The sequence below is a fragment of the Rhinatrema bivittatum genome, chromosome 2 (genome assembly GCF_901001135.1).
Source record: "Rhinatrema bivittatum chromosome 2, aRhiBiv1.1, whole genome shotgun sequence".
In the NCBI taxonomy this organism is placed as follows: domain Eukaryota; kingdom Metazoa; phylum Chordata; class Amphibia; order Gymnophiona; family Rhinatrematidae; genus Rhinatrema; species Rhinatrema bivittatum.
Window position 1 is genome coordinate 474,610,817 of NC_042616.1, and position 25,557 is coordinate 474,636,373.

Genomic DNA, 25,557 nt, shown 5'->3' on the forward strand with positions numbered 1-25,557 from the left:
AATATTTGAGTGCCCCGGTGCGTGCCGAGGACCCTGGCGCAAAACTTTATTTCTGTTCTGGATAGCATGTAAGGTAAAAATGAAAGAAAACTAGGTAGATCTGCGGGATCTTAAGGGTCGGGGCTAACTGGGGGAGTAAAGGCTATTAAACTAAGGGGGTTTGGAGGACCTATCTCTTAACTTTGGGACACACTGGTAAAACTGGGAATGGCGTTGGTGCATGTCCCTTTTAAAATCCCCCAATTTACATGGTAGAAGTGGGATTTGTGTGCACATGCGCCTGCTCTCTTAAAATTTGGCTCACATGTGCATGCAGCCAGGCTATCTTATAATATGCATGCATATGTTATAAAATGGCCGTGTCCCTTGCCATGGGCTGAATTATGTGCATAAATGTGCGCATGCGTGCCAGTTTGAAAGTTACCGCCCCTATGTGTCTGTAAGCCAAATCAGTGAGCTTAGCATAGCATTGCTGCACTTTAGGAACTGGAAAATGAGACAGCAAATCTAGCACTGTTTTTCTACTCCTTAGAGGTCCGAAACAGAGAGCAGATAGATAGGCTTGATCATGGCCCTAAGTCATTCTTTTTTTAAAATTTCTAAACAGTGCCTGCAAAATTAACCAGTGTGGAAAGTATATCTAACTTTTACTTACTTCATGTTTGGATTAGAAATGGCTGCAAAACTCTTAAAGAGCTCCCTTGATAAATTTGGGATGTTATCTTGGGGATTGGGGCTTTATAAGAGGAAGTCATAATCTCAAAATTCCCTCTTATGGAGGGAAGCAGAGAATCTAGAATACTAAATAATTAAAGAAAATGTATGCTTACAAACCTACTCTCTTTATTCAACTAGAGAAACTAGGAAAAGGTCACATACTTCAGATAGGTAATATCTGACGAAAGAGTGCCATAGCCATCACAAGACACACCAATTATTAAATTCATAGACCGTAAGAACTATACTGCTTAAACTTTAAAAAGTATAAAAGAAAGGCAGCTGACCGTTCAGCTGTGAGCTCTGGAAGGTTTATGTCCTGTGTCCAATAGCTGCTATGAAATTTCCCATATGATATTTCTGTGGTAGGTTATATTTCTGTTTAATTGGTTGACCTGTCTGGAGTAGAAAGTTCACCCAGAAACACTAGAACCAAGGTAGAGTTTTATCATATTAATGGAAAGCATAATGAAACTGGGCTACATTTTTAATAATGATTTCACTTAGATTTAAAATACTAGAGATATTTTATAAATATACTACAATATGATATGATTTATTTAGGTGCATATATATTGTAAAGTGTTCTAAAAGTAGAGAATCCAATTTTAGAAATCTTTATTGGTAAGAGAGGTATATTATTAGAGGCTTTAGTACACAATGTACAGGGATGCAACTTTGAGAGCGGCAAAGGATCCACATGTGTGCGCATTTGTTGATTTGTGCCCAGGGACGCAGCCATTTTATAACATACTTGCATATACGTGCGTATGTTCCAAAATTGTGTGCACAATTCTATGTGGACATGTGCCTATTGGCCTAATTTGGATACTCCAGCGTATGCAATAAACGGGAGATTCAAGCGTGGTCGGGCTGCGCGTGCACTGAGCACATTTTCAAAATGGCCAGGCCATGCACATATCTCCAGTTAGGCATGGAAGAGCCGGGTTGGTAGCCAGGGGAGGGGAGGGGAGGGGAGGGGGTGGTGTCTAAGCCTGGTGGAGGTGGAGTGGGGCAGGGCAGGGCGGGGATTGGAAGGACAATGTCATTAGGTGCTGTCTTGGTGAATCATGCTCCGGCAGTCCGCCAGCACATGGAACTTAACTGCTGCTCCGTTGAGCAGGTAAGTTCAAAAATTTAAAAAAAAAAAAGGGTAGGTAGGTTTTAGGGATCGGGGTGGAGAGCAAAAAATGGAGGATGGGTAGCTAGGGGGTTAGGGAAGTTCCCTCCCAATTCACTCCTTTATTGGAGCAGACTGGGAGAAAACTAGGGAATGCCCAATTGCGTCGCCGGGCACTTCAAACAAAATTCCTCCCTTGCGCGCGCGAATCGACACTCACATGCACGTGTGCGTGGGTAGCCAGTTTTATAACATGCACGCGTTGATGCTTGCATTTATAAAATTGGCACATCCATGTGTGTGCACGCCGGGAACTAGGTGCACATGGATGCCCACACTCGCCTTTAAAAATGTACCCCATGTGCGCAAATGCCACTTCTACTGTGTAAGTAGGGGAATTTTAAAAGACCCTTGTGCCTATGCCATTACCAATTTTACCAGTTCATTCCCAGTTCACCTAGGGAAGGAAGAAGACTTCCAAACCCCCCTAGTTTAATAGCCTCCTTTCTCTCCTGTTAGCCCTGATCCTTAAAACCCCATGGATCTGTTTAGTTTTTTGTTTTTGTTTTACGACTTATACGCCATCCATAGCAGAAATAAAGTTACGCGGCAGGGGACCCTAACGCACACCTGTGCACGTAAGTATTTACATGCAAATTTCAAGGTGAAATCCAGGAACAGCCATGCCCTGCTCGGACCACACCCACACCCCACCCCTTTTTTGAGCTTTTCATTTGTGCATGAAGAGGGAGATATATGTGTACATGTGTGGCTTTAAAATTCGTTTGGTGCTTGCCAGTCCTACTTTTACGTGTATCGCTTGGTTTTGACATGCTAGGCTTTAAAAATTCACTTTTAAGTTAATTATATGTAGATCATGTGTGCTCTGCATATATAGATATATATATATATATTTTTCCCTATGCTAACCATTGCAAAATGGATACACTTTTTAGCCTGGAAGGAGTCCCCCTAGCCCCACCCTATCCCAATGGCTGGTGCTTCCATTAGACAAATTAGGCAGTCGCATAGAGCACCAAAATTATTGGGGAAAGCAAAATCTTGGTGGCAGAAAGCCCAAAGGTGTGCTGTGAAAGAGCCGATAGGAGGGAGTGCTATCATGGATCTGCCATCAGTAGGTAAGCTGGGGGAGGGAGTGCATGACTGAAGATTCATGTAGGGTGCCAAATAGTCTTGCTTGGGCCCTGCCCCTCCAACACACATGCATTTCTACCTTCTGATCCTTCTCCAAGTCCATAAAGCAAAATCTCTGCCTTCTGATGCTTCTATGCCCCAAAGATGAAAATAATCTTCCAATTCTCCCATTCCATGAAGAAGAATCACCCTGGCTCCTCTTTAACTCAGTTCTGCTGGGCTACCATCTTCCTCCAAAATCACATTCTCAGCCCATTTTAATACATATTCATCATGATTTGATACATTTAATTTAACAATTCTAAAGAAAGTAACTTTTAAAGAGGCATGCGGGCGAACATGTGCATGCGTTTGTCATCCGCATCCAGCGATGCAGCCATTTATTTTTATTTATTTATTTATTTATTTAAATGCTTTTAAAATATACCGACATTCATAGGACATATCATGCCGGTTCACAATCAACATTGGAAAGGCGGAAGAGGAAATTACAAATAACAGGGAGGGGGGGAGGTGGAGCAGGAAAGGAAAAAGGAGAGGATGGGGGCCAGGTGACAGCAAGCGCAGAAGTTGCGGGAAGGAGAAAGGTAGTGAAGTGTTAGGAGAGAGAGAAATTGATAGGAACTGTGTTAAAAACTGAGTATAAAAATTAACACATTTATGTTTACATATGTACGCCATGTCATAGCGCACACATGTAAACGCATGTATTATAAAATGGACTCACCACGCATACATGAGCATACAATTTTAAGTGGATACACACTTATGCGTGCAAATGCCACTTTTACTGCATAAGTGGTGGGATTTTAAAAGACATGCCCACTGACACCACTACCTGTTGTATTTTATTTATTTTATAACTTACACGTCATCCATGCCAGAAATAAATGTTCACAGCAGGGGATCCCTGGCACACGCCTGTGCACGTAGAATTTGCACACCGATTTCAATGGGAAATTCAGACCACACCCATGCCCCACCCATTTTAGGGAACTTTTCATTTGTCCGTGCAGTGCCAAGAACATGCGTGCATGGGCGGCTTTTAAAATCCGCTCAGCACGCAACGGCCCGATTTGTGCATGTATCTCCCAACTTTGGCCCTCACCTGGCTTTTAAAATTCACCTTACAATGTATAAACCCCATTTGCAGATTAGTGCTCAAGGCAGGGTGGAAAACATGAAAGATATATGTAATCATATAAAATATCAGCAAAGCAAAGGTAGAGAAGAGTAGTACATACAGTAATAAATATCCAGTAAGCAAGGTGCAGCACTAAAAGCATAAGGATCCCAAACAAGTCAAAGATTCAGTCACTCATACATTGCCAAGCAAGTCTATTTTTTATTATCCAATTGTGAAAAACTGAACAAATGTCGGTTCCCCCAACATGGATCATTTTTCACCGGTCAGCTGCATCGGAAGGGACAGAACCCAACAACAGTGTTGCTCATAGAGTCAACGAGTGAAGCATTCAAAAATGGTTGTAACGGGGGCCTACAGGAACAGCAAACAATCAGGCCAATTCAATAAAGTGTGCCCAGCCTAGCGCACAACTTAACAAGCAGTTAAACACGTGTTTTGGAAAGCTCATCCATAACCTCCGATGCAATAAGGGGATCAATGAATCTGAAACACATAGCATAGCTAATAGCTCTCATCACATGTAAATGCCATATAGAAGACTCCCCATAAGCCTGAAGTGCACTTTTAAGCCCATAAATTGTATTCCTGTCCTTGAGCAGATGTAAAGTCTTCCTGCAGTCAAGAGCTAAACTTAAAAACAAAAAACCTGTTTTTCTGTGGTTCCTCCGACTTAGTATCATTTTGAAAGGAAGAACCACAGAAAACAGCAGCATGCAAAAAAAATGTCTTGACATTAAAAAAACTTTCGAAGCACACAAAAAACACCCACAATATTCGTGCTGTGGGCCATATATATTGTGTGTGCATATTGTGCCAGTAAAATAGCTGTCATGGGAAAATGCGACATTCCTAATTTGAGCATCTATTTTCCTAACCCGTGCTCAGCCACATCTCCTGGACACCCAATGCCATGGATGCACTATGGGGCCGATGCAATACAGTGCGCTCAGCCCAGTGCACTGTATAACTCACAGTTGGACGTGGATTAAATAGGCGCTAATCCACCCCCTAATGCAATAGGGGGGATTTAGCACCTATTTAACGCGCATCCGACGCAGAGTAAATGCGATGATGCTCATCACATGCAAATGTATGTGAATGAGGCTATTACTCATTCACTCCGCATTAAAGAAAAAGTGTGCGCCTCAGATGCACATTTAGCTCTCAGGTATTAATGCCTGCCTGGAGTAGGCGTTAATACCTGAGCGCATGTAAAAGAAGTACAGAAAAGCAGAAAAAAAAATGCTTTTCTGTACTTCTTAAGTAAAAAAAAAAATACTCTGGCAGACCGCCGAGTTACGAAGACCAACACCGGTAAACTCGGCATCCGTTTTCATAACCGGCCACCTGCCAGTAATGAAAACAGATGCCGAGTTTATCAGCGCAAGCAGCCCTAGTGCTTCCTTGCTAGCGCGACCTCCTAATTTGCATATAGCATGGCGCCCCCTTGCAGGCGCCATGCACGCATTAAGAAACGGGCTTTGACTTTTCAGTGCCCACTTTCCGCGCTATTCTTTGCATTGGCTACTAGGGTTGCCCAATTTATCACTAGCACGTCCCTTTTTAGCATGACAGCTCATTTGCTTATTGCATCAGGTGCCCAGGAGAGGTGATTGTGCACGCATTAAAAATCTCATGCCCAGTTTGGACGCACATTTTTAGTGTGCCCATATTATATTGGCCTGAATATGTGAGTGAGGAAACCCCCCAGTAATACATTGATTCTGTCTCTTCCGACGCAGCCGGAATGGTGAAACTCAGTCCGTGTCGGGGGACTGAATGTTCATCTTTTCACAAGTGGATAATTACAAAATGTAATTGTTTGGGAATATATGAACCACTGAATCTTTTACTTAAGATTGGGATCCTTGCACTTTTAGCGGTACACCTCGTTCATTTGATATAATATAAAATATACAACACTATCAAATATAAATTACAAAAATCTTAAAAGTTTATGACCAATTAATTTCAATTACTATATAGTAAACAAACCCTGATTTAAAACCAAAAGTTATATTCCAAAGGCAGGTATTAATTAAACATCTAAACTGCAGATATTCTGATTTCTGACCTGCTTCCCTACGGAGTGTATTTCATACTTGAGGAGAAACAAAAGAATAAACTTGCATCCTAACCCTACCCAGTTTAATAAATAAAAGAGATGAGGTGCACAGCAAAGCCTCCTGGCTGATCTGAAGGCTTTGGGTGGAGTATAATAAACTTGGCAATTCATACACTATCTCGGACTTAACCTGTTCCAAGCCCTTAAGACTAACATTAAAATTTTTAAATGAATTTGAGTATTTATTGATAGCTAATATAAGGACAATTTTCTGAACTTTTTTCCATAGACAGAATGGGAAAAAAAAGTCATAGTAAATACCCCAACTCTTTTGTCCTGTATGATTTTCTTATTACATTGTAAGGTCTATCGAGCATGGACTGTCTTTTAAGAATGTTTATACAGCACTGTGTATGTCATATAGTGCTATAGAAATGTTAAGTAGTAGTAGTAGTAGTAAATAGGGCCTATAGATCTCTGAATATTGGAGTGATTCTGTCACTGGCTCTGTTACTTGTAACTACTCAAGTCTCAGCACTCTGTACTTGCTATAGCTTAAAAACTCTTCTGTGAAAACCCTGCTGGGCAGATTTTCAAAGGCCTGCGCACGTAAATCCTGGGGATTACGTGCATGGCTGGGCCTTGCGTGCGCCGCACAAATTTTCAAACAGGTCCGGCCACGTGTGTAACGCCCGCACATGTTATAAAATTGGTGCACGCACGTTTTAAAATCTACCCCTAAGCATAGCACATTTGACCAGCAAAGGCACCACTGTTTTCAGTTCTATGTATTCCAAATACAGCCATAAGTGGCAAGCAAGATGAAGCTTGGTGAAGGCATTTCTGGCAACTGTTAATATATGAATGATCATTTTCAAACTGTAAGTCCAGTATACATTGCATTCAGAAAGTATTCAGATCCTTTCACTTTTCTGCATTTTGTTATGCTACAGCCTTATTCTAAAATGGATAAAATGCATTTTTTCTCTCCTTAATGTGCATACAATATCCCATAATAACTAAGCAAAACCGGGTTTGTAGAAATTTGTGTAAATTAATTTAAAGAAAATCTTGAAATATCACATTTTCATAAGTATTCAGACCCTTTACATAGTAGTTTGTTGAGGCAGCTTTTGCAACAATTATAGCCTCGTTTTATTGGGTGTGATGCTACAATCATGGCACATTTGGATTTGAGGATTCTCTCAAGTGCTGTCAGGTTGGATGGGGAGTGTCGATGTACTAGGGGTGTGCATTCGTTTTGAACTTATATGTAAAACGCTACTTATTTTTTTTTTTTAACTTAAAAAAGTGATGAGGCGAAAACGATCGGATTTCCAACTTATTCAACATAGCTATGTTGAATACGTTGGAAATCGCGATCGTTGATCCTAAATAAAAATTTAAACCCCTCACCCTCCTTAATCCCCCCCAAGACTTACCAAAACTCCCTGGTGGTCCAGCGGGGAGTCAGGAAGCCATTCCTCTATTCCTTTGCGAGGAGGACGTGACGTCCGCGTCACGTCGGAGTGACGCGGCGGTCACGTGGTCCACCGCGGTTCCGCTCCCGGACCCCTCGTTGGACACAAACGGAACTTTTGGCCAGCTTGGGGAGGTCAGGAGGCCCCCACAAGCTGGCCAAATGTTCCGTTTGTGTCCAACGAGGGGTCCGGGAGCGGAACTGCGGTGGACCACGTGACGGCCGCGTCACTTGTGACACGGCCGTCACGTGCTCCTGACCCCCCCCAAGCTTGTTCTGCTCCCGGACCCCTCGTTTGACACAAATGGAACTTTTGGCCAGCTTGGGGGGGTCAGGAGGCCCCCCCAAGCTGGCCAAAAGTTCCGTTTGTGTCCAACGATGGGTCCGGGAGTGTTACCGCGGTGGACCACGTGACGGCCGCGTCACTCCGACGTGACGCGGACGTCATGTGCTCCTCGCAAAGGAATAAAGGAATGGCTTCCTGACTCCCCGCTGGACCACCAGGGAATTTTGGTAAGTCTTGGGGGGGGATTAAGGAGGGTGAGGGGTTTAAATTTTTATTTAGGGAACCGGTGCACGTATGGACATAGACTCAACTTATGGAATTCTCCATATGTCCATATTGACCGAAATTGACCCCCCTTTTCGACTTATGGACTTATGAACATAAACTTTTTGTCTGCACATCCCTACGATGTACAGCTATTTTCAGGTCTCTCCAGAAATGTTTGATCGGGTTCAAGAGCGGGTTCTGGCTGGGCCACTTAAGGACATTCACAAACTTGTGCCAAAGCCACTTTTTCATTGTCTTGGCTGTGTGCTTAGGGTTGCTATCCTGTTTGAAGGTGAATTATCACCCCAGTCTGAGGTTCAGAGTGCTATGGAACAGGTTTTCATACGTCCTTTGCTCTGTATATTTTTCCCTCAATCCTGACTAGTCTCCCTGTTACGAAGCTGAAAAACTACCTAATAGCATGATGCTGCCACCACCATGCTTCACCATAGGGATGGTTTTTGCTAGGCGCTGAGCGGTGCCTGGTTTCCTCAAGACATAAAACTTGCCATGCAGGCCAAAGAATTCAGTCTTGGTTTCATCAGACCAGAGAATCTTATTTCTTGTGCTCTGAAAGTCCTTTAAGTGCCTTTTGGCAAACTCCTAGCAGGCTGTTATATACCTTTTACTGAGGAGTAGCTCCCATCTTGTCACTCTACCATAAAGGCCTGATTGGTGGAGTGCTGCAGAGATGGTTGTCTTTCTGGAAGGTTCTTCCATCTCCCTAACCAAGGCCCTTCTCCCCCGATTTCTCAGTTTGGGCAGGTGGCCAGCTCTAGGAAGAGTCCTGGTAGTTCCAAACTTCTTCCATTTAAGAATGATGGAGGCCACTTTGTTATTCAGGACCTTGAATACTGCAATACATTTTTTGTACCCTTCCTCAGATCTGTGCCTTGACACAATCCTGTCCCGGAAGTCTACAGACAATTCCTTCAAGATCATGGCTTTCATTTTGCTCTGACATTCATTGTCAACTGTGGGACCTTATATAAACAGGTGTAGGCCTTTCCAAATCATGTCCAATCAGTTGGAGAAACATCTCAAGGATCATCAATTGAAATAGAATGCAACTGAGCTCAACTTTGGGTGAAATAGCAAACGGTCTGAATACTTATGAAAATATGATATTTCAGATTTTTATTTTTTTATTAATTTGCACACATTTCTACAAATCTGAATTTGTTTTGTCATTATGGGTATTGTATGTAGACTGAGGAGGGAAAACTGCATATTATCCATTTTAGAATAAGGCTGTAATGTAACAATATGTAGAAAAAGTGAAGAGATCGGAATACTTTCCGAATGCACTATAATCCCAATTATGTAATTGGATCTTCAGTTTAAGAGTCATACTGTCCAACTTTGGGAGACTATGCACATCTTGAGCTTTTGAATTACTCACCCACAGTACTTCCATCTTGTTAGAGTTTACATTTTTTTTTATCCACATTCAGCCCACAATAGCCTGCAGACATTGGTTGAGAACCTAAGCTGGCCCTGAGGGATCCTTTCCCAGAGAAACATAGATCTGAACATTCAGAGACATGATATAAAACAAGATCCCATCTAAAGACCCACCTTTTTGAAACCACTTTTAAATCTTACTCCTGATTGTCTGCTTTTAGTCTCGTTAACTAACTTTCTTTTCTTTTTAACCATTGTCTTGCTTTATGAAATACCCCAAGTCTCTTGTCCTGTATGTTTGTCTTATTAGATTGTAAGCTCTATTGAGCATGGACTGTTCTTTTGTATATTTGTACAGTGCTGTGTATGTCATGTAGCGCTATAGAAATGTTTTTTAGTAGTAGTAGATCCAAGGCAATTCAAGGATAATTTGCCCATCCTCGAATAACAGAGAGAAAAAATAGAAAAAGTAACAATATAATTAAAATTGGTTTTATAGCTTGTGATCTTAACTAATATATTAGATATAATGAAATTTTAATAAGCTAAGAGTTATGCAATCATTTTTGTTATTTTAAAAGACTCTTTTTGCATGCATTTAAGCAATTTGCAAAATTGAATTGTTCTGAATGATAATATTAACCATTAATTTTTGTTGTTTAACTTATTTAGCTTATTCAAACTATAAGTGCTGTAGACAAAGATGAACCTCCTCGGGGACATACATTCTTCTTTGAGTTGGTGCCAGAATTTGCTATAAACCCAAACTTTACAGTTTTGGATAATAAAGGTACATATTTCTTGTTAATCTGCTTCTTCATTGATTTTATACATGCATACAGACAATGATCACCTTCATTCTTTTCTTAAATTCTAGATAATACTGCAGGGATCATGACAAGAAGGAATGGATACAATCGCCACAAAATAAGTACCTATCTCCTACCAATTATAGTATTTGACAATGATTACCCCATCCAAAGCAGCACCGGCACACTGACTATTCGAGTATGTGCCTGCGATAGCCATGGGAACATGCAGTCTTGTAATGCCGAGGCATTGCTCCTTCCTGCTGGCCTCAGCACTGGGGCTCTAATTGCCATACTTCTCTGCTTCATTATACTTCTTAGTAAGTGATCCTTGTGAGAAACTTCAAATTTAATTTATAAAGCTATGTATGCTAGATTATGCTGATCTCAGTTACTAGAACTTTATATAAAACTTTTCACAGATATGTATAACAGTGATGCTAGTGCTTCGGACAGGTAAAGTGAACTCTGACTTGGTCCATATTAATGGAAATATTGTTGAAAGATTGAGTGACTGATATGCTAAATCTATCATTCATAAGACTCTTGAATATCAGTGAAAGTAGTAATTATACTGAATTTTTACATACCCTTGAAAAAAAGTTACTCTGCTTTCCATCCTTGAACTCAAGGAACCAAGAACTACATATTGAGGTAGATTTTAAAAGCCTTGTATGTACACACAAATGCAGCCAAATATGTGTGGGAGCTATGAAAACTTTAGAGAGAAAGAGAGACTTTTCACTAGGCACAATATATGGTCCATTGTAAGGGGGAGCACTTTGATTCAGGGTGAGTTTTCAGGAGGTGGGTTGGGGTTTGGGGGTGGTGGTGGTGGTGGTGTTACAGACACATTCAGAGGTATTCATTGTAAAATTGATATCATTAGAGAATTTTAGATCTTATAAGCAATGAAAATTCTAACAAGGAGAAGTTGATTTGTACATTGTAGTCTCTGCTAGTTGCATTGTACAAATCAACTCCTTTTCATCACTTATAAGGTAAAAAAAATTATTTAATGATGTCAATTTTGTAATGAATACCTCTGAATGTATCTGTAACACCAACCCCCAAACCACAACCCACCTCCTGAAAACTCACCCCAAATTCAAGTGCCTCCCTTACAATGGTCCATATAAAGAGTCTCTCTCTCTCTCTCTCTCTTTCTCTTTTGTATTTTATTACCTATGGGGTAGATTTTATAATTCTACGTGCACGCGTACTTTTGTTTGGGCACCAGGCACGAACAAAAGTACACCGGATTTTATAAGATACACGCTTAGCCGCGCGCATCTTATAAAATCTGGGGTCGGCGCGTGCAAGGGGGTGCACATTTGTGCAACTTGCATGTGCCAAGCCTTGCGTGCGCTGCCCGTTCCCTCCATCCCCCGCACCTTCCCCTCCCTAACCCACCCCCCCCGGCCCTATCTAGACCCCCCCCTACCTTTATCTGAAAAGTTACTACTGCCTCCGGGCAGTAGTAACTTACGCGCACCAGTGCAGCAGGCCCCGACACAGGCTGCTGTGTCGGGGCACTCGGCCATGCCCCGGGACCGTCCACACGCCCCCGATCCGAAACCACGCCCTGGACACGCCCCCGACCGTCCCTTTTTGCAAGCCCCGGGACTTATGCGTGTCCCGGGGTTTGGGCATGCCGCAGAGCCTATGCAAAATAGGCTCGGCGCGCGCAGGGGGGTTTTAAAAGGGTTACGCGCGTACCTTATGCGCGTAACCCTTTTAAAATCTGGCCCTATGTGTATACTTTTATAAAAGAGCATGTATCTTTGGGTGCACACATGGTCCTTGCAATCCATTGATCTCTATAAGTGGAGGCAAAATGAGCTATGAGCAGAACTAGAAAATGCTTCTCAACTTATAAGTGTTATTATTCTTGATTTGGTTATCAGCTATCTCTGTGGTTTACAGAACAGGTTGATCTAGCCTTGCTTTTACCCTCATAGTATGAATGGAGCTGCAAGTCTAATATCCATAAGAAAAGTAAGACTTCTCAGGCATGCCATAGGAAAAAAACAGGACTAAATTATCCTTTCTAAAAAAAAATTGGAGCCATTTGTTAAACCTCTCTTTTGCACACCCCATAAACCAGGTGAACAAAGGAAGACTGTGTTTTCTTTTGAATTGGAGTAGTAGCCCCAGTATCAGACTTGATTAAAACATTTATGCCCTACCAGTATCAGGGACATACTAGATTTTGTTCTTTATAAAAGTCTGAAATGGTAAATCTGACAGATCGAGGAAGTGGAGCCCTAAAATGTAATCATAGGACTGCAAAGTACAATGTCTGAATTTGAACTCTTAATGCCCTCCTTCCATTCCAGACAGAAAAAAAAACCCCTTTTGAAAATAGAACCTATAAATGATATAAGAGCTAGAATACTTATACTAGAAAATTATTGCCCAAGATATAAAAATATGAAGTATAGGTTATTATAATGCACATGTATAAAAACTGACAGTAGTATTGTGAGTGGGTAATTTTTGTATATAAAATGAAACATAGTATAAATACATGCCTTGTAAGAAGCTTACAAAATAAAACAATGGATTGTAGTTTATGGAAAATATAAATCAATGGCTCAAATTTGAAAAATGTATTAAAGCAATATCCCTGCACTGAAAACGTATTGTCTTTGCAACTTCAATTATTTTTATTTTTTTTTTTACAGTTTTGGTGGTGCTCTTTGCCGCATTGAAGAGGCAGAGAAAAAAGGAACCTTTGATCATTTCTAAGGATGATGTCCGAGACAACATTGTGACCTATAATGATGAAGGGGGTGGGGAAGAAGACACACAGGCTTTTGACATTGGTACACTAAGGAATCCAGAAGCAAGAGAAGACAACAAGCTTAGAAGAGATATTATCCCAGAAACTATATTTCAGATTAGGAGACCCACACCTTTATGGGAAAATATTGATGTGCAAGATTTTATTCATCGAAGGCTAAAAGAAAACGATTCAGACCCAATGGCACCACCTTACGATTCACTAGCAACTTATGCATATGAAGGAAATGATTCAATAGCAGAATCCCTTAGTTCTCTGGAATCCATTGCCGCTGATGGGAACCAAGATTATAATTACCTCAGTGACTGGGGACCTCGATTCAAAAAGCTTGCAGATATGTATGGAGGAGAGGACAGTGACAGAGACTGTTGAACAGAAATGTGACTTGGTCCATGTTGATGGAAATGATGTTTTGCTAGATTAAGTGACCTATATTGTCTGACAGCAAAATGTAGGTGTTGTCATATCAGTTCACTTGATCTGTAAGCTCACACAAATGAACGTGAATGGCTTAGGTATTAAAATTTCATATCACCTTTTCTGCCTAAAAAAAGAAAAGAGAATCTTCTGAAGGTGTACCATATCAAATAAGCTGGAAAGGCTTTTTGTGCCTTTAATAATAAAGATATGAAAACCTTTTCTTTTCTATTTTTCTGTTTTTACCTGGTTTGAATCACCTATTGCAAGAACTGAAAGAGAAGTGTACATATATAATGTATTATAATTGTGGTGGGAAAAAAAAGGCAAGCATTAAGTAACTTATGAACCAAGAATGAATATTACTGCCATATTTATTGAGCTAAAAATGTCTTTGTGTTTGTTCATTCATGATATTTTTCTATATGTATATTTATATTTTTGTATTTTTATGAAATAAAATAGTATTTGCAAAACAAAACAAAAATTGCTTTTACTAAAGATAAAGGCAAAAGCTTACTTGAATAACAAGCGAAGGAAAGTAAACCTTGTTACATTTATTTTTCAAAACCCTCCATACAGTCTGCTTCGGAGAGACAAATAGTGGAGTGAAATGCAGCATTTCAAAACAATGCCATTTATATTCCCCTCCTTTTCTTTTTTTTAGCAGCTCGCTGAGAGCAGCATGCTTTGCTATTTTGTTTCTTCCTTTTCTAGCAGTACTAGCTCCTAGGGGTGTGCATTCGGATTGACCGCATTAGTAAAACGCAACTCATATTTTTTTTTAACTTAAAAAATTGATTCAACATAAACGATCGGATTTCCCACATATCGAACATAGATATGTTCGATATGTGGGAAATCGCGATTGTTGAGCCAAAATAAAAATATAAACCCCCTCACCCTCCTTAATCCCCCCCCCCCCCGACTTACCACAACTCCCTGGTGATGGAGCGAGGAGTGAGGACGCCATTTCTGCAATCCTTGGCGAGAAGCATGTGACGTCGGCGGCACGTCGAGTGACGCGGCGTCACGTGATTCCCGGCGAGTTCGCGCCGGACGTCGGCGCGAACTCGCCGGGAATCACGTGACGCCGCGTCACTCGACGTGCCGCCGACGTCACATGCTTCTCGCCAAGGATTGCAGAAATGACGTCCTCACTCCTCGCTCGATCACCAGGGAGTTGTGGTAAGTCTGGGGGGGGGATTAAGGAGGGTGAGGGGGTTTAAATTTTGTTTTTGCACATATGTACATATACCCAACTCATTGGATTTTTTTTATGTCCATATTGGCCGCAAGTGGGACCCCCTTTCGGACATAAGAAATATGAACATAAAATTTTGCTCTGCACATCCCTGCTAGCTCCTACCCTTAGGAGCAGATTAATGCTTCACATTCAGTAGTGTCAAGAAATGTCTGAAGATCTACTTTGGTAAGTCTGCAAATGTGATAAACTGCCTATTACATTTTCATATATCTCAGTGTTTCCCAACCCTCTCCAGGAGGCACATCTAACCAGTTGGGTTTTCAGGATTGCTACAATGAATATGCATGAGAGAGAATTTGCACACCCTGGGTCTCCAATGTATACAAATCTATCTCATGCATATTCATTATGGATATCCTGAAAACCCGACTGGTTAGGTGTGCCTCTAGGAAAGGGTTGAAAAGCACTGGCGTATCTTGAGTAGAGTGTTAGTGTAGTCGTGTTTCTTACTTTCAATAATATTATTAAATCAAGACAAGGTGCCAAATGTTCTAATTAGATTTTCCCATTTTGGCAGATAATTGTGTACCATTGCACCTATGTCAGCTGGCAAAAATGTAAGTTATACTCATTTTCTTAGCAGACATGTGTGCATAAGTCTGCTTTGAAAAATGTCCCACAAAAACAACCCCCACACATATAAGCTGCTAAAACCTCAGCACAAATTTCTCAGGAAATCTAATGCACATACTTTATAAAATCAAAAAGTATGTTCATACGTGAAAAACCTTATCCCAGCCCCATTCTCAGGAATGCTTCATTTCAGTCCAGGTAAACTTATGTATAAACAGGGCATATGTGCATAAATTTACTTGTATATCAGATGAACAATTTTGTAAAAGGTTATTTCTGTGTGTGAAGCACTGCTTTATCTGCAGAAGTTTTTTTTTTAATTACCCTGCCTGTGTCTATCGAAAAAATGCTTAGTTTATCTGACTCATGTCTAATTAAAGAATAATTGAAAATGTATGTTTTAAACTAAGACAATGTTTATGATGGGATCCAGTGGTGATCTGAGAAATTATAGACCAGTGAACTTGACATCAGTGTTGGCCAAAATGGTAGAAGCTGTTCTAAAAAACAAAATTACTGTGCATATGGATAGACATGGTTTAATGAAGGAGCTCCAACATGAGTTTAGCAAAAGGATGTCTTTCCTTACCAATCTGATAGATTTGTTTGAAAGTATAAATTCACATGTTGATAAGGATGTGCTGGTTGGTATTAGGGAGGTTTAAAATAAAAAAAAAAAGGCAATGTCAAGGACATTGTCTGTTTCCTTTCATTTTGTTGAAACAACAAAACCAAAGAAAAAATATTGAAATTTCATTATTTTCAAGTTCCATATTACTGCACACTAAAAGGTGAATTTTAAAAGCCCAACATGCACATTAAGAGGATGCATGAATATGTTGGGCTTCTGCATGCCGAGTGGATTTTAAAAGCTGCCCAGATACATGCGTAACTGTCACAGCATGCACAGCTCAGACATTTTCAAACATGGGTGGGGTATTGGCAGGGCATAGGGCTTTCTGGGCATGAAACTGTGGTGTGCACGTAAATACGCAATCTGGCGTGTGCTGATGCCCCTGCCACATAACTTTACTTTTGCTCTGGATGTCATGCATTTTATAAACTAAAGATAAATAGGCAGATTGGCTGGGTTTTAAGGGTTGAGGATAACTGGGGGACTGAAGGCTATTAAATCAGAGGAGTTTGGAGAACCTATCTCTTAACCAGGCAACAAACTGGTAGAACTGGAAATGGCGTTGATGCTCGCCCCTTTTAAAAATCTCCTAATTTATGCAGGAGAAGCGGCATTTGTGTGCACTTGTGCAAGTCCACTTCAAACCTGGCACACATGTGCACGCAGCCAGGATATTATATAACATGCATACATATACGCGTGTAAGTTATAAAATAGCCACGTCCTTGGGTACGGGCCAACAAACATGTATTTATTTATTTATTTATTTAGCTTTTTTTTTTATATACCGAGGTATAGCAGAGTTGCCTTCACTCTGGTTTACATACAAAAACAACATGTTACATTGAACGATGTTTGAAATTTAAAAATTTCAAAAATTAACAATAATGAGCAATGACATAGCAAGGAGAATGAATATAACAGGATAACACAGGGTAGAAACCCTGAATAGGTGAACAGAGATATCTGGGAACATCGAAAAAAGAGGACATCTGTATCATGAAACAGGGAGATTGATTAAGGCAAATGTATGCCCACACGGCGGTTTGAAAGTTACCAAAATGCCCGTGCCCCAGTCAGACCATGCGCACAGCCCGCCCCTTTTTGAAAATTTATGGGATGTGCGCACTGCAGCATTTACATGTGTATCTGAGAGATTTTTAAAATCCACTCAGTGCGCAAGCCCGGCATATTCACACATCCACTAATCAATGCGCACGTCAGACTTTTAAAATTCACCTTTAAGTTCAATGAGTGCACACTAACTGGATTTAGACAGCAAATTTCAAATGGGTGTGTGGGCACACAGCTGCCCAAAGCTGTTTAGCCAATCTTGTTTTGTATATATATATATATATTTTTTTTTTTTTTTTGCTTAAAGAAACACACAGCAATTTAATGCAGCAATATCAATATCTAGAAAAATATACAGATAAGGCTAGCACTGCACAAAAAACCCGAAAAAAATATTACAAGCCCTCTAAAATAAGGATAAATTACACTTATTCCTTAGCTCTCCCCAAGATTTTGTACATATAGCTGCCTCCTTCAAGTTCAAAGCAGAATCTCTCCTTCAACAAGGCATTGATCTTAAAATGGACAGGAGTAATGCCCAGAAGCTCCTGCCAGGGTCCTGGCAATTTAAAAATTGTGTATTGAATTAACCTTTAAGAGTGATAAATTATAATGCAAATATTGAATCTCCCTACTGTGGCATAATAAATTACAGGACATAAAATGTCAAAGGCAAGATCACCCTACCATTGGGCAGACTGATGATTACAATATCCTGCAAAGCTCAATAACAGAGGCAAATTTCATGCAAATTACATATGTACAGTCAGCACATTCCAAATGGTATGATGGTCTTGCCTTTGAAATATTGCTTTCAGTAATTGATCACAACACAGCAGAGTGATTCAATATTTGCACTTTAAAAATGGTGCAATCCATCTGGAGTTTGGTGCCAAAGTACCTTCATTTCTGCGCTTTCCTCTGGTGCACAGGGCGCCATTTGATGTACGGCCATACATAGTCATGGAGAAACATGCTAATATTTTTGTTGCAACCGTCATGGTCCGACGGCTTCACTCCGCCTACCTTTCTTTTTCTGCGACTCCTGCTCCCTGTGGACGTCTGGCTGCCGCAGCATCTGCCCGCCATCCTCTCTGGCATCCCCGGATCGTCTTGGGCGCTGCCTCCCGCCATGCTCCTCAGGTACCTTAAGGCATGCGCCCCGCGTGGCCCTCATTCTTATTTCCTCTATGGCGCAAAAATCAGGGGCATCCCCCTGTGATGACTTCACACTGCCTGGATATTTAAGCCTGTCGTTTATTGCTAGCCTTTGAGTTAGCAAGGGAATTCCTACGGATGGGATTCACTCTCCATACCCAGCTACTCTGCCTCCAACTTCTATTTGGACTCTTTGCTGTTAATGAGGTACCCACTCCTCGGGGGCCTCTCTGCTCTTTCAGGTCGCTATCAGGAACTGGTACTCGCTCCTCGAGGGTCCATGTTCCCTGACTCGCTGCCTGTGTCCATCTCCTCTTCCATCTCCTCTTCCAAGTCGCTACAGACATCATCTGTGACTGCTACTACCTTCTACTTCTCAGAGCTATTTCCCTGGAACCAGGTACTCGCTCCTCGAGGGCCTGCCTCCGTTCCAGCACCAGTGCTATCTTCTATGGAGAACTGCTGCGTGAGTACTTGCCAATGAATCTCTGTGCCCAGGGATCTGGTACTCGCTTCTCGAGGGCCAGCTTTCCCTATTTCGGGGCTTCTCCATACTGGGGACTCTTGAATATCTCAGTGTACTCATTTTCTCAGTTCTTCTTCCTACAGCACTGCAACTGGAGAAGCCGCTGTTCTAGCACCCTGAGGAATACTAGCCCAGCCGGGCTCCATCTTCTACTCACTACCACCTCCTCTGGTGGCTTCATAAACTGTCTAATAAAAGATATAATCTGTGTTTGTGTGTCTGGAGCTGAGCCTGACCTGTGGCCCCTCACGGGACTTCCCCCCGTGGGCGTAGTCAGCTGCCACAGTGTCTAAGGGTCCACCCAAACTCTACAAAACATAAGATTGCTAACTCCATGGATCCGGCACAGCTCAATGCCCTGCAGCCGTATCGGTTCTGGCCTTGTGCATTGTCCAAGGGTCCACCCAAACCCTACAAAACATAACAGATTGCTAACTCCATGGATCCAACACAGCTCAATGCCCTGCAGGCCGTACCGGGCCTGGCCCTGCGCATTGCTGAACAACAAGACATATTGGAGAAACTCACTTCTGCATACCATCAGCTACACGCACAGAAGAATCAAGGCGCTACTTCCAGTAATGAAGGTCAGTTACCTGAAGTAACTTTAAAGACAACTGTACCTCTGGCTGCTCCAGTTTGTTTCTCTGGAGAGAAAGATGGCTTCCAATTGGAGAGATTCAAAGGCCTAGAGGTTTTCTAAATCAGTGCTGCATGCATTTCACATTACAGCCTTCTCATTTCACCATGGCTTATGCCAAGACTACATACATTCTATCTTATCTTGATGGAAGGGCCTTGTCTTGGGCCTCTATGCTGTGAGAATGTAATTTTTGCAGGATATTGACGGATTTCTGGATTTGTTTGAGTGACTGTGGCTGGTTCTACCCTTGTGGACCTGAAGCAAGGCAACCGACCACTGGCTGATTTTGCAATAGAGTTCAAGACTCTTGCTGCACAACTATGCTGGGATTCCAAATGCCTGAAAACCCTCTTCTTCACTCACTTTAAAGACAAGCTGGCCGCTCTTGAGACACCTAACTCGCTGGATGAACTAGTGGCTTTGGCTACTAGAATTGACCACCGGCTCCGTGATAAGGTGAAAGAGCTCAAGCCTACCACCAGACCAGTTCAGAAGGAGGTTCATGCTAAACCTGCACTCCAGACAGTCCTAGCAATACCAATCGCCAGTGGAGAAGAACCAATGCAACTTGGTCACAGTCACCTGACTTCAAAAGAGAGAAGACTTCGAAGAGGCATGGCCTGTGTATGTACTGTGGACAGACTGGTCACGATGTCCCAACATTCCCAATTCGTCCGGGAAACGGACGGGCCTAAGTCCTGCAGGAGGACTGTTCTTAGGCCTTACAGAAGGGATTCATTCTACCATCAAAGTCTCCAGCCGGCGCAGGTTTCTTCTTCATGGTGAAGAAGGATGGTACCTTGCGTCCTTGTATCGACTATCAAGGTCTGAATGAGATCACGATCAAAGACCGATATCCCCTGCCTTCAATCTCAGAGCTATTCAACTGGCTTCAAGGTGCCAAAATATTTTCAAAACTTGACCTGAAGGGGGCCTACAACTTAATTCGCATTCACAGTGGTGATGAATGGAAAACAGCCTTCAATACTCGAGATGGTCATTTCGAGTACTTAGTAATGCCTTTCGACCTGTGCAACGCACCCGCAGTGTTCCAGAACATGATGAACGACATATTGCGTAGAGATGTGCTTCGTTTTTTTCTACCGGGTCGTTTTTTGACTCGGATACTTCGTGGTAAAATTTGGGTTTTCTCGTTTCGTTTTTTTGAAAAACGAAACGAGGAAACCCGAAACCGAGCCAAAAAATGAAGTGGGAAACGAAGCTAAAAAAACCCCACCCCAAGCATTTAAAAGCATTTTCGTACATACATACAAACTCCGACAACAAAATCGCTCCCAGACCCCCGCTGGACCCCCAGGGATTATTGGCAAGCCTTGGGGGGGGGGGGTCAGGGGCCCCCTCCTGACCCCCAAGGCTTGCCAATAATCCCTGGGGGTCCAGTGGGGGTCCGGGAGCGATTTCGTTGTCGGCTGCCAGAAATCAAAATGGCGCCGATAACCTTTGCCAATACTATATCACAGGGGCTTTCGGCGCCATTGGTCGGTTCTCCTACCATGTGACAGGGGCTGACCAATGGCGCCGGTAGCCCCTGTGACATAGTAGTTCAGAGGCTGTTCGGCACCATTTTGAGGAGCAAGGCTGACAATGGCGCACATGTGCACAGAGGAACAAATGGCACCCGGGACCCCGCTGGACCACCAGGGATGTTCGTAAGTCTTGGGGAGGGATCGGGATGGGGGGGGGGGGTGGTTGTATTATAGGTAATCTTAATGTTTGGGGTGGTTTGGGGTGGTTTTTAAATTGAAAAAAAAAATTTGCCTCTCTCCCCATGCAATCCCGAAAAACGGATTTTCCCCGAAGTACGGTGAAAATCCTTTTCGGGTTTCGGGGCCCCCGAAACACGACGAACTAGGCAATTTTGTTGTAATTGCCTAGTTCGTGATAAACGATTACACATCTCTAATATTGCGGGACCTGTTCTACAAGAGTGTCGTGGTATACCTAGATGATATCCTGATATTTTCACAGGACTTGTCTACCTATCTAGAGGACGTTAAACAAGTTCTACAAAGACTACAAGAACATCGGCTGTACACCAAGCTATCCAAGTGTGAATTCTATAAAGACTCTGTGCCTTTTCTTTGCTACATTGTGTCTAAAGATGGCTTCCAGTTGGATCCCCAAAAACTCGAGTGTATTAAAAATTGGTCCTAACCTACCAGCCTGAAGGCCCTGTGATGACTTTTGGGGTTCACCAATTATTATAGAAGCTTTATAAAGAACTACTCTTCTTTAACTGTGCCCTTGACTGCCATGACCCGGAAGGGGGCCAACGCTTCTAAATGGTCTGCGGAGGCCATTTCTGTGTTCGAGAATTTAAAGATTGCTTTTTCCACCGAACCCTGTCTGCATCATCCAGACCCCAACAAGCCATTCATCATAGAGGTTGACTCCTCTGATGTTGGTGTGGGGGCTTTATTGAGCCAAACTGGAGACACCAAATCATTACGTCCCTGCTCTTTCATCTCGCGACATTTCTCTATGGCAGAGAAGAACTATGGGATCAGAGATAAAGAACTCCTGGCTATTAAATTGGCATTCGAGGAATGGCAGCCTTGGCTCGAAGGCGCTCAACATCAAATTACTGTGTTTATGGATCATAAGAATCTAGAGTATCTCCACCATGCACAAAGTCTTAACCATAGACAAGCCAGATGCTCCTTATTTTTTAACCGTTTTGACTTTGTGCTCAAATATTGCCCTGGAGACAAGAATACCAGAGCTGATGCCCTGTCATGCTCCTTTCTCTCGGAGGATGTTCCCGAAGAACCTCAGCACATAATCGACCTGAAGAAAGTCATCTTGGATGCTACCCACTCTGTACCCGCTGGTAAAACCATCGTGCCTAAACATCTCAGGAAGAAAGTGCTCTATTGGGCTCACGATTCCAAGCTGGCTGGCCATCCTGGTCAACACCATACCCTGCTGAAGCTCCAGAAGTATTATTGGTGGCCAACGATCAAGGAAGATACATTCTCCTATGTGGCATCTTGTGCCAACTGTTCCAAGCACAAACCTACTTCTGGCCAACCGTGGGGATTGCTGCAACCGCTTCCAGCTCCGGAGCAGCCCTGGATGCATACCGCTACTGACTTTGTAATTGATCTTCCTCCCTCTGGAAGTATGAATACCATCTGGGTCACAGTCGACCGCTTCAGCAAGATGGCCCACTTCGTGGTGCTGCCTGGCTTACCTTCAGCCTTGGAGATTGCGAAGCTCTTCATAACCCACATCTTTCGCCTTCACGGCCTACCGAAGCACATAGTATCGGACCGAGGATCACAATTCACGGAACAATTCTGGAGGGCCTTGTGCTAACTCTTCGACATGTCTCTAGACCAGTGGTTCTCAACCTTTTTTTGGCCGGGACACACCTGACAGATGGTTCTCACATGCGTGACACACTGAGCATGTGACCGTCACGGGGCTAAATGTAAACATGCACTCTGCATCCACAGGAATCCCCTCAACCCCCCGCAATGAGTGCAGAGCAGATCTAGGGCATTACCCTGTACAACTCGCCATACAAAAAAAGATATTCTGGTTCTGATGACATCCCAGTAAAAGCAAAACAAACTCCCTTTACTACCAGGCACAATAGCCCTTCTTATGAAAAGACAGTAATTTACCACTAATGCATATCCTATTGAGAAAACACAACAAATAAGATTGATACAAAAGCCTACATGCTAGTAAAATATCTCACCTCTGTCACACACCCAGAACTGACCTTCACCAAGTACAGAAAGACCACACATTATAAATATGGAGACAGAAACTGGAATGGAAAACCAAAAAAGCCACTCTGCATGCAGTGCAAACCTAGAGAAATGGAAAGAGAAATATAGCACCTAACATAGTCCCAGGATCTGCAATAATGCACACAAACTAACCCGCACAAAGATACACCTGTATTATGGAACACACTCAACCAGTAACAACCCTATCTAAGGAATACAACTATTAAACCAGGCCCTAAACACTAATACATTTCCTATTGGGAAAACAGAATAAGCCAAGCTGCTATAGCGCCCCACACAGAAATAATTGTAAAGCTTTACTAAAAATGTTACAAAACAGCTGCTGAACAGAATATCCAACAATTAAAAACTCATAAAAATTATTAAAACATGTCCAAATATCAATAAAATATTTCAAAACAGCAGACATCGCATAATACCCAATAATTAAAATGGCAATCAAGAAAAATAAATTTAAAAAGCCACCTTTTCTTACCCTCTCCAGCAACTCTCCTACTCCTTTCCCTTCCAGGCCAATAGCACTCACAGGAAGCAGCAAGGGCTGCTGAAGCTCTGTCCTCACAGTCCTCTTCCTTAGCGCCCACAACCAGTCACTCACACACATAACTCCAATTAGACCCCACGAACAGTCTCGGTCTCTCTCACCTCCCTGACCAGTCTCTCTCTCAATCACACTCATGGTCTCTTATATACAAGCTCTCAATCACACACAAATGCTCTCACACCCACACCAGCTCTCACCCAGGCTTCCATTCACACCCACACACACCAGCTCTCACCCAAGCACCCATTCACACCCACACACACCACCTCTCACCCAAGCACCCACACACACCAGCTCTCACCCAGGCTCTCATTCACACACAGACACCCCAGCTCTCACCCAGGCACTCATTCACACACAGACACCCCAGCTCTCACCCAGGCACTCATTCACACACAGACACCCCAGCTCTCACCCAGGCACTCATTCACACACAGACACACCAGCTCTCACCCAGGCACCCATTCACACCAGTTCTCACCCAGGCTTCCATTCACACCAGCTCTCACTCAGGCACCCATTCACACACAGAGACACCAGCTCTCACCCAGGCACCCATTCACACACAGAGACACCAGCTCTCACCCAGGCACCCATTCACACACAGACACACCAGTTCTCACCCAGGCACCCATTCACACCAGTTCTCACCCAGGCTCCCATTCACACCAGTTCTCACCCAGGCTTCCATTCACACCAGTTCTCAACCAGGCACCCATTCACACACAGACACATCAGTTCTCAACCAGGCACCCATTCACACACAGACACACCAGCTCTCACCCAGGCACCCATTCACACCCACACACACCACCTCTCACCCAGGCACCCATTCACACCCACACACACCACCTCTCACCCAGGCACCCATTCACACCCACACACACCACCTCTCACCCAGGCACCCATTCACACCCACACACACCACCTCTCACCCAGGCACCCATTCACACCAGCTTTCAGCCAGGCACTCATTCACACACAGACGCACCGGCTCTCACCCAGGCACTCATTCACACACACAGACGCACCCGCTCTCACCCAGGCACTCATTCACGCACAGACGCACCCGCTCTCACCCAGGCACTCATCCACACACACAGACGCACCCGCTCTCACCCAGGCACTCATTCACGCACACAGTCGCTCCCGCTCTCACCCAGGCACTCATCCACGCACAGACACACCCGCTCTCACCCAGGCACTCATCCACACACACAGACGCACCCGCTCTCACCCAGGCACTCATCCACACACACAGATGCACCCGCTCTCACCCAGGCACTCATCCACGCACAGACGCACCCGCTCTCACCAAAAACTTCTTCTTCCTTCGCTGCAGGGATGGGCTCCAGTTCCGCCGCGGCTTTACTCCGGCGGGCCTTCTTTTTTCGCCACTGCGGGAATGGGCTCCCGTGGTGGCCTCGGTCGGGTTTCCTCTTCGCCGCCACAGGCTGTGGCGGCCTTGCTTTGTCGGGGTCAGGTCTCCTCTTCGCCGCCATGGGAATGGGCTCCCATGGCGGCTTTGCTTCGTCGGGTGTCGGGTTTCCTCTTCATTGCGCGATCTTGCTTCGTCAGAGTTCAAAATTCCTCCCTGCCTGCCTCACCGGCCAATCAAAGGCTTCCTCCCTTCTTCCTACTCCCACTGGTAGGGAGGAGGCTTCCGATTGGCCTGCGCGGGGG

General features: G+C 43.3%; 1 protein-coding gene across 1 annotated transcript in view; it reads left to right on the forward strand.

Annotated features, from left to right (window-relative positions):
- Nucleotides 1-14,040, forward strand: part of LOC115084998 (cadherin-9-like) — a 542,803-nt gene extending 528,763 nt beyond the window's left edge. Inside the window, exons 10-12 of the mRNA XM_029590504.1 lie at nt 10,314-10,431; nt 10,519-10,770; nt 13,138-14,040. Coding sequence (XP_029446364.1) covers nt 10,314-10,431; nt 10,519-10,770; nt 13,138-13,628 — 861 coding nt within the window. The 3' untranslated portion in view covers nt 13,629-14,040. The remainder of the gene's footprint in view (nt 1-10,313; nt 10,432-10,518; nt 10,771-13,137) is intronic.
- Nucleotides 14,041-25,557: the final 11,517 nt, after the last annotated feature.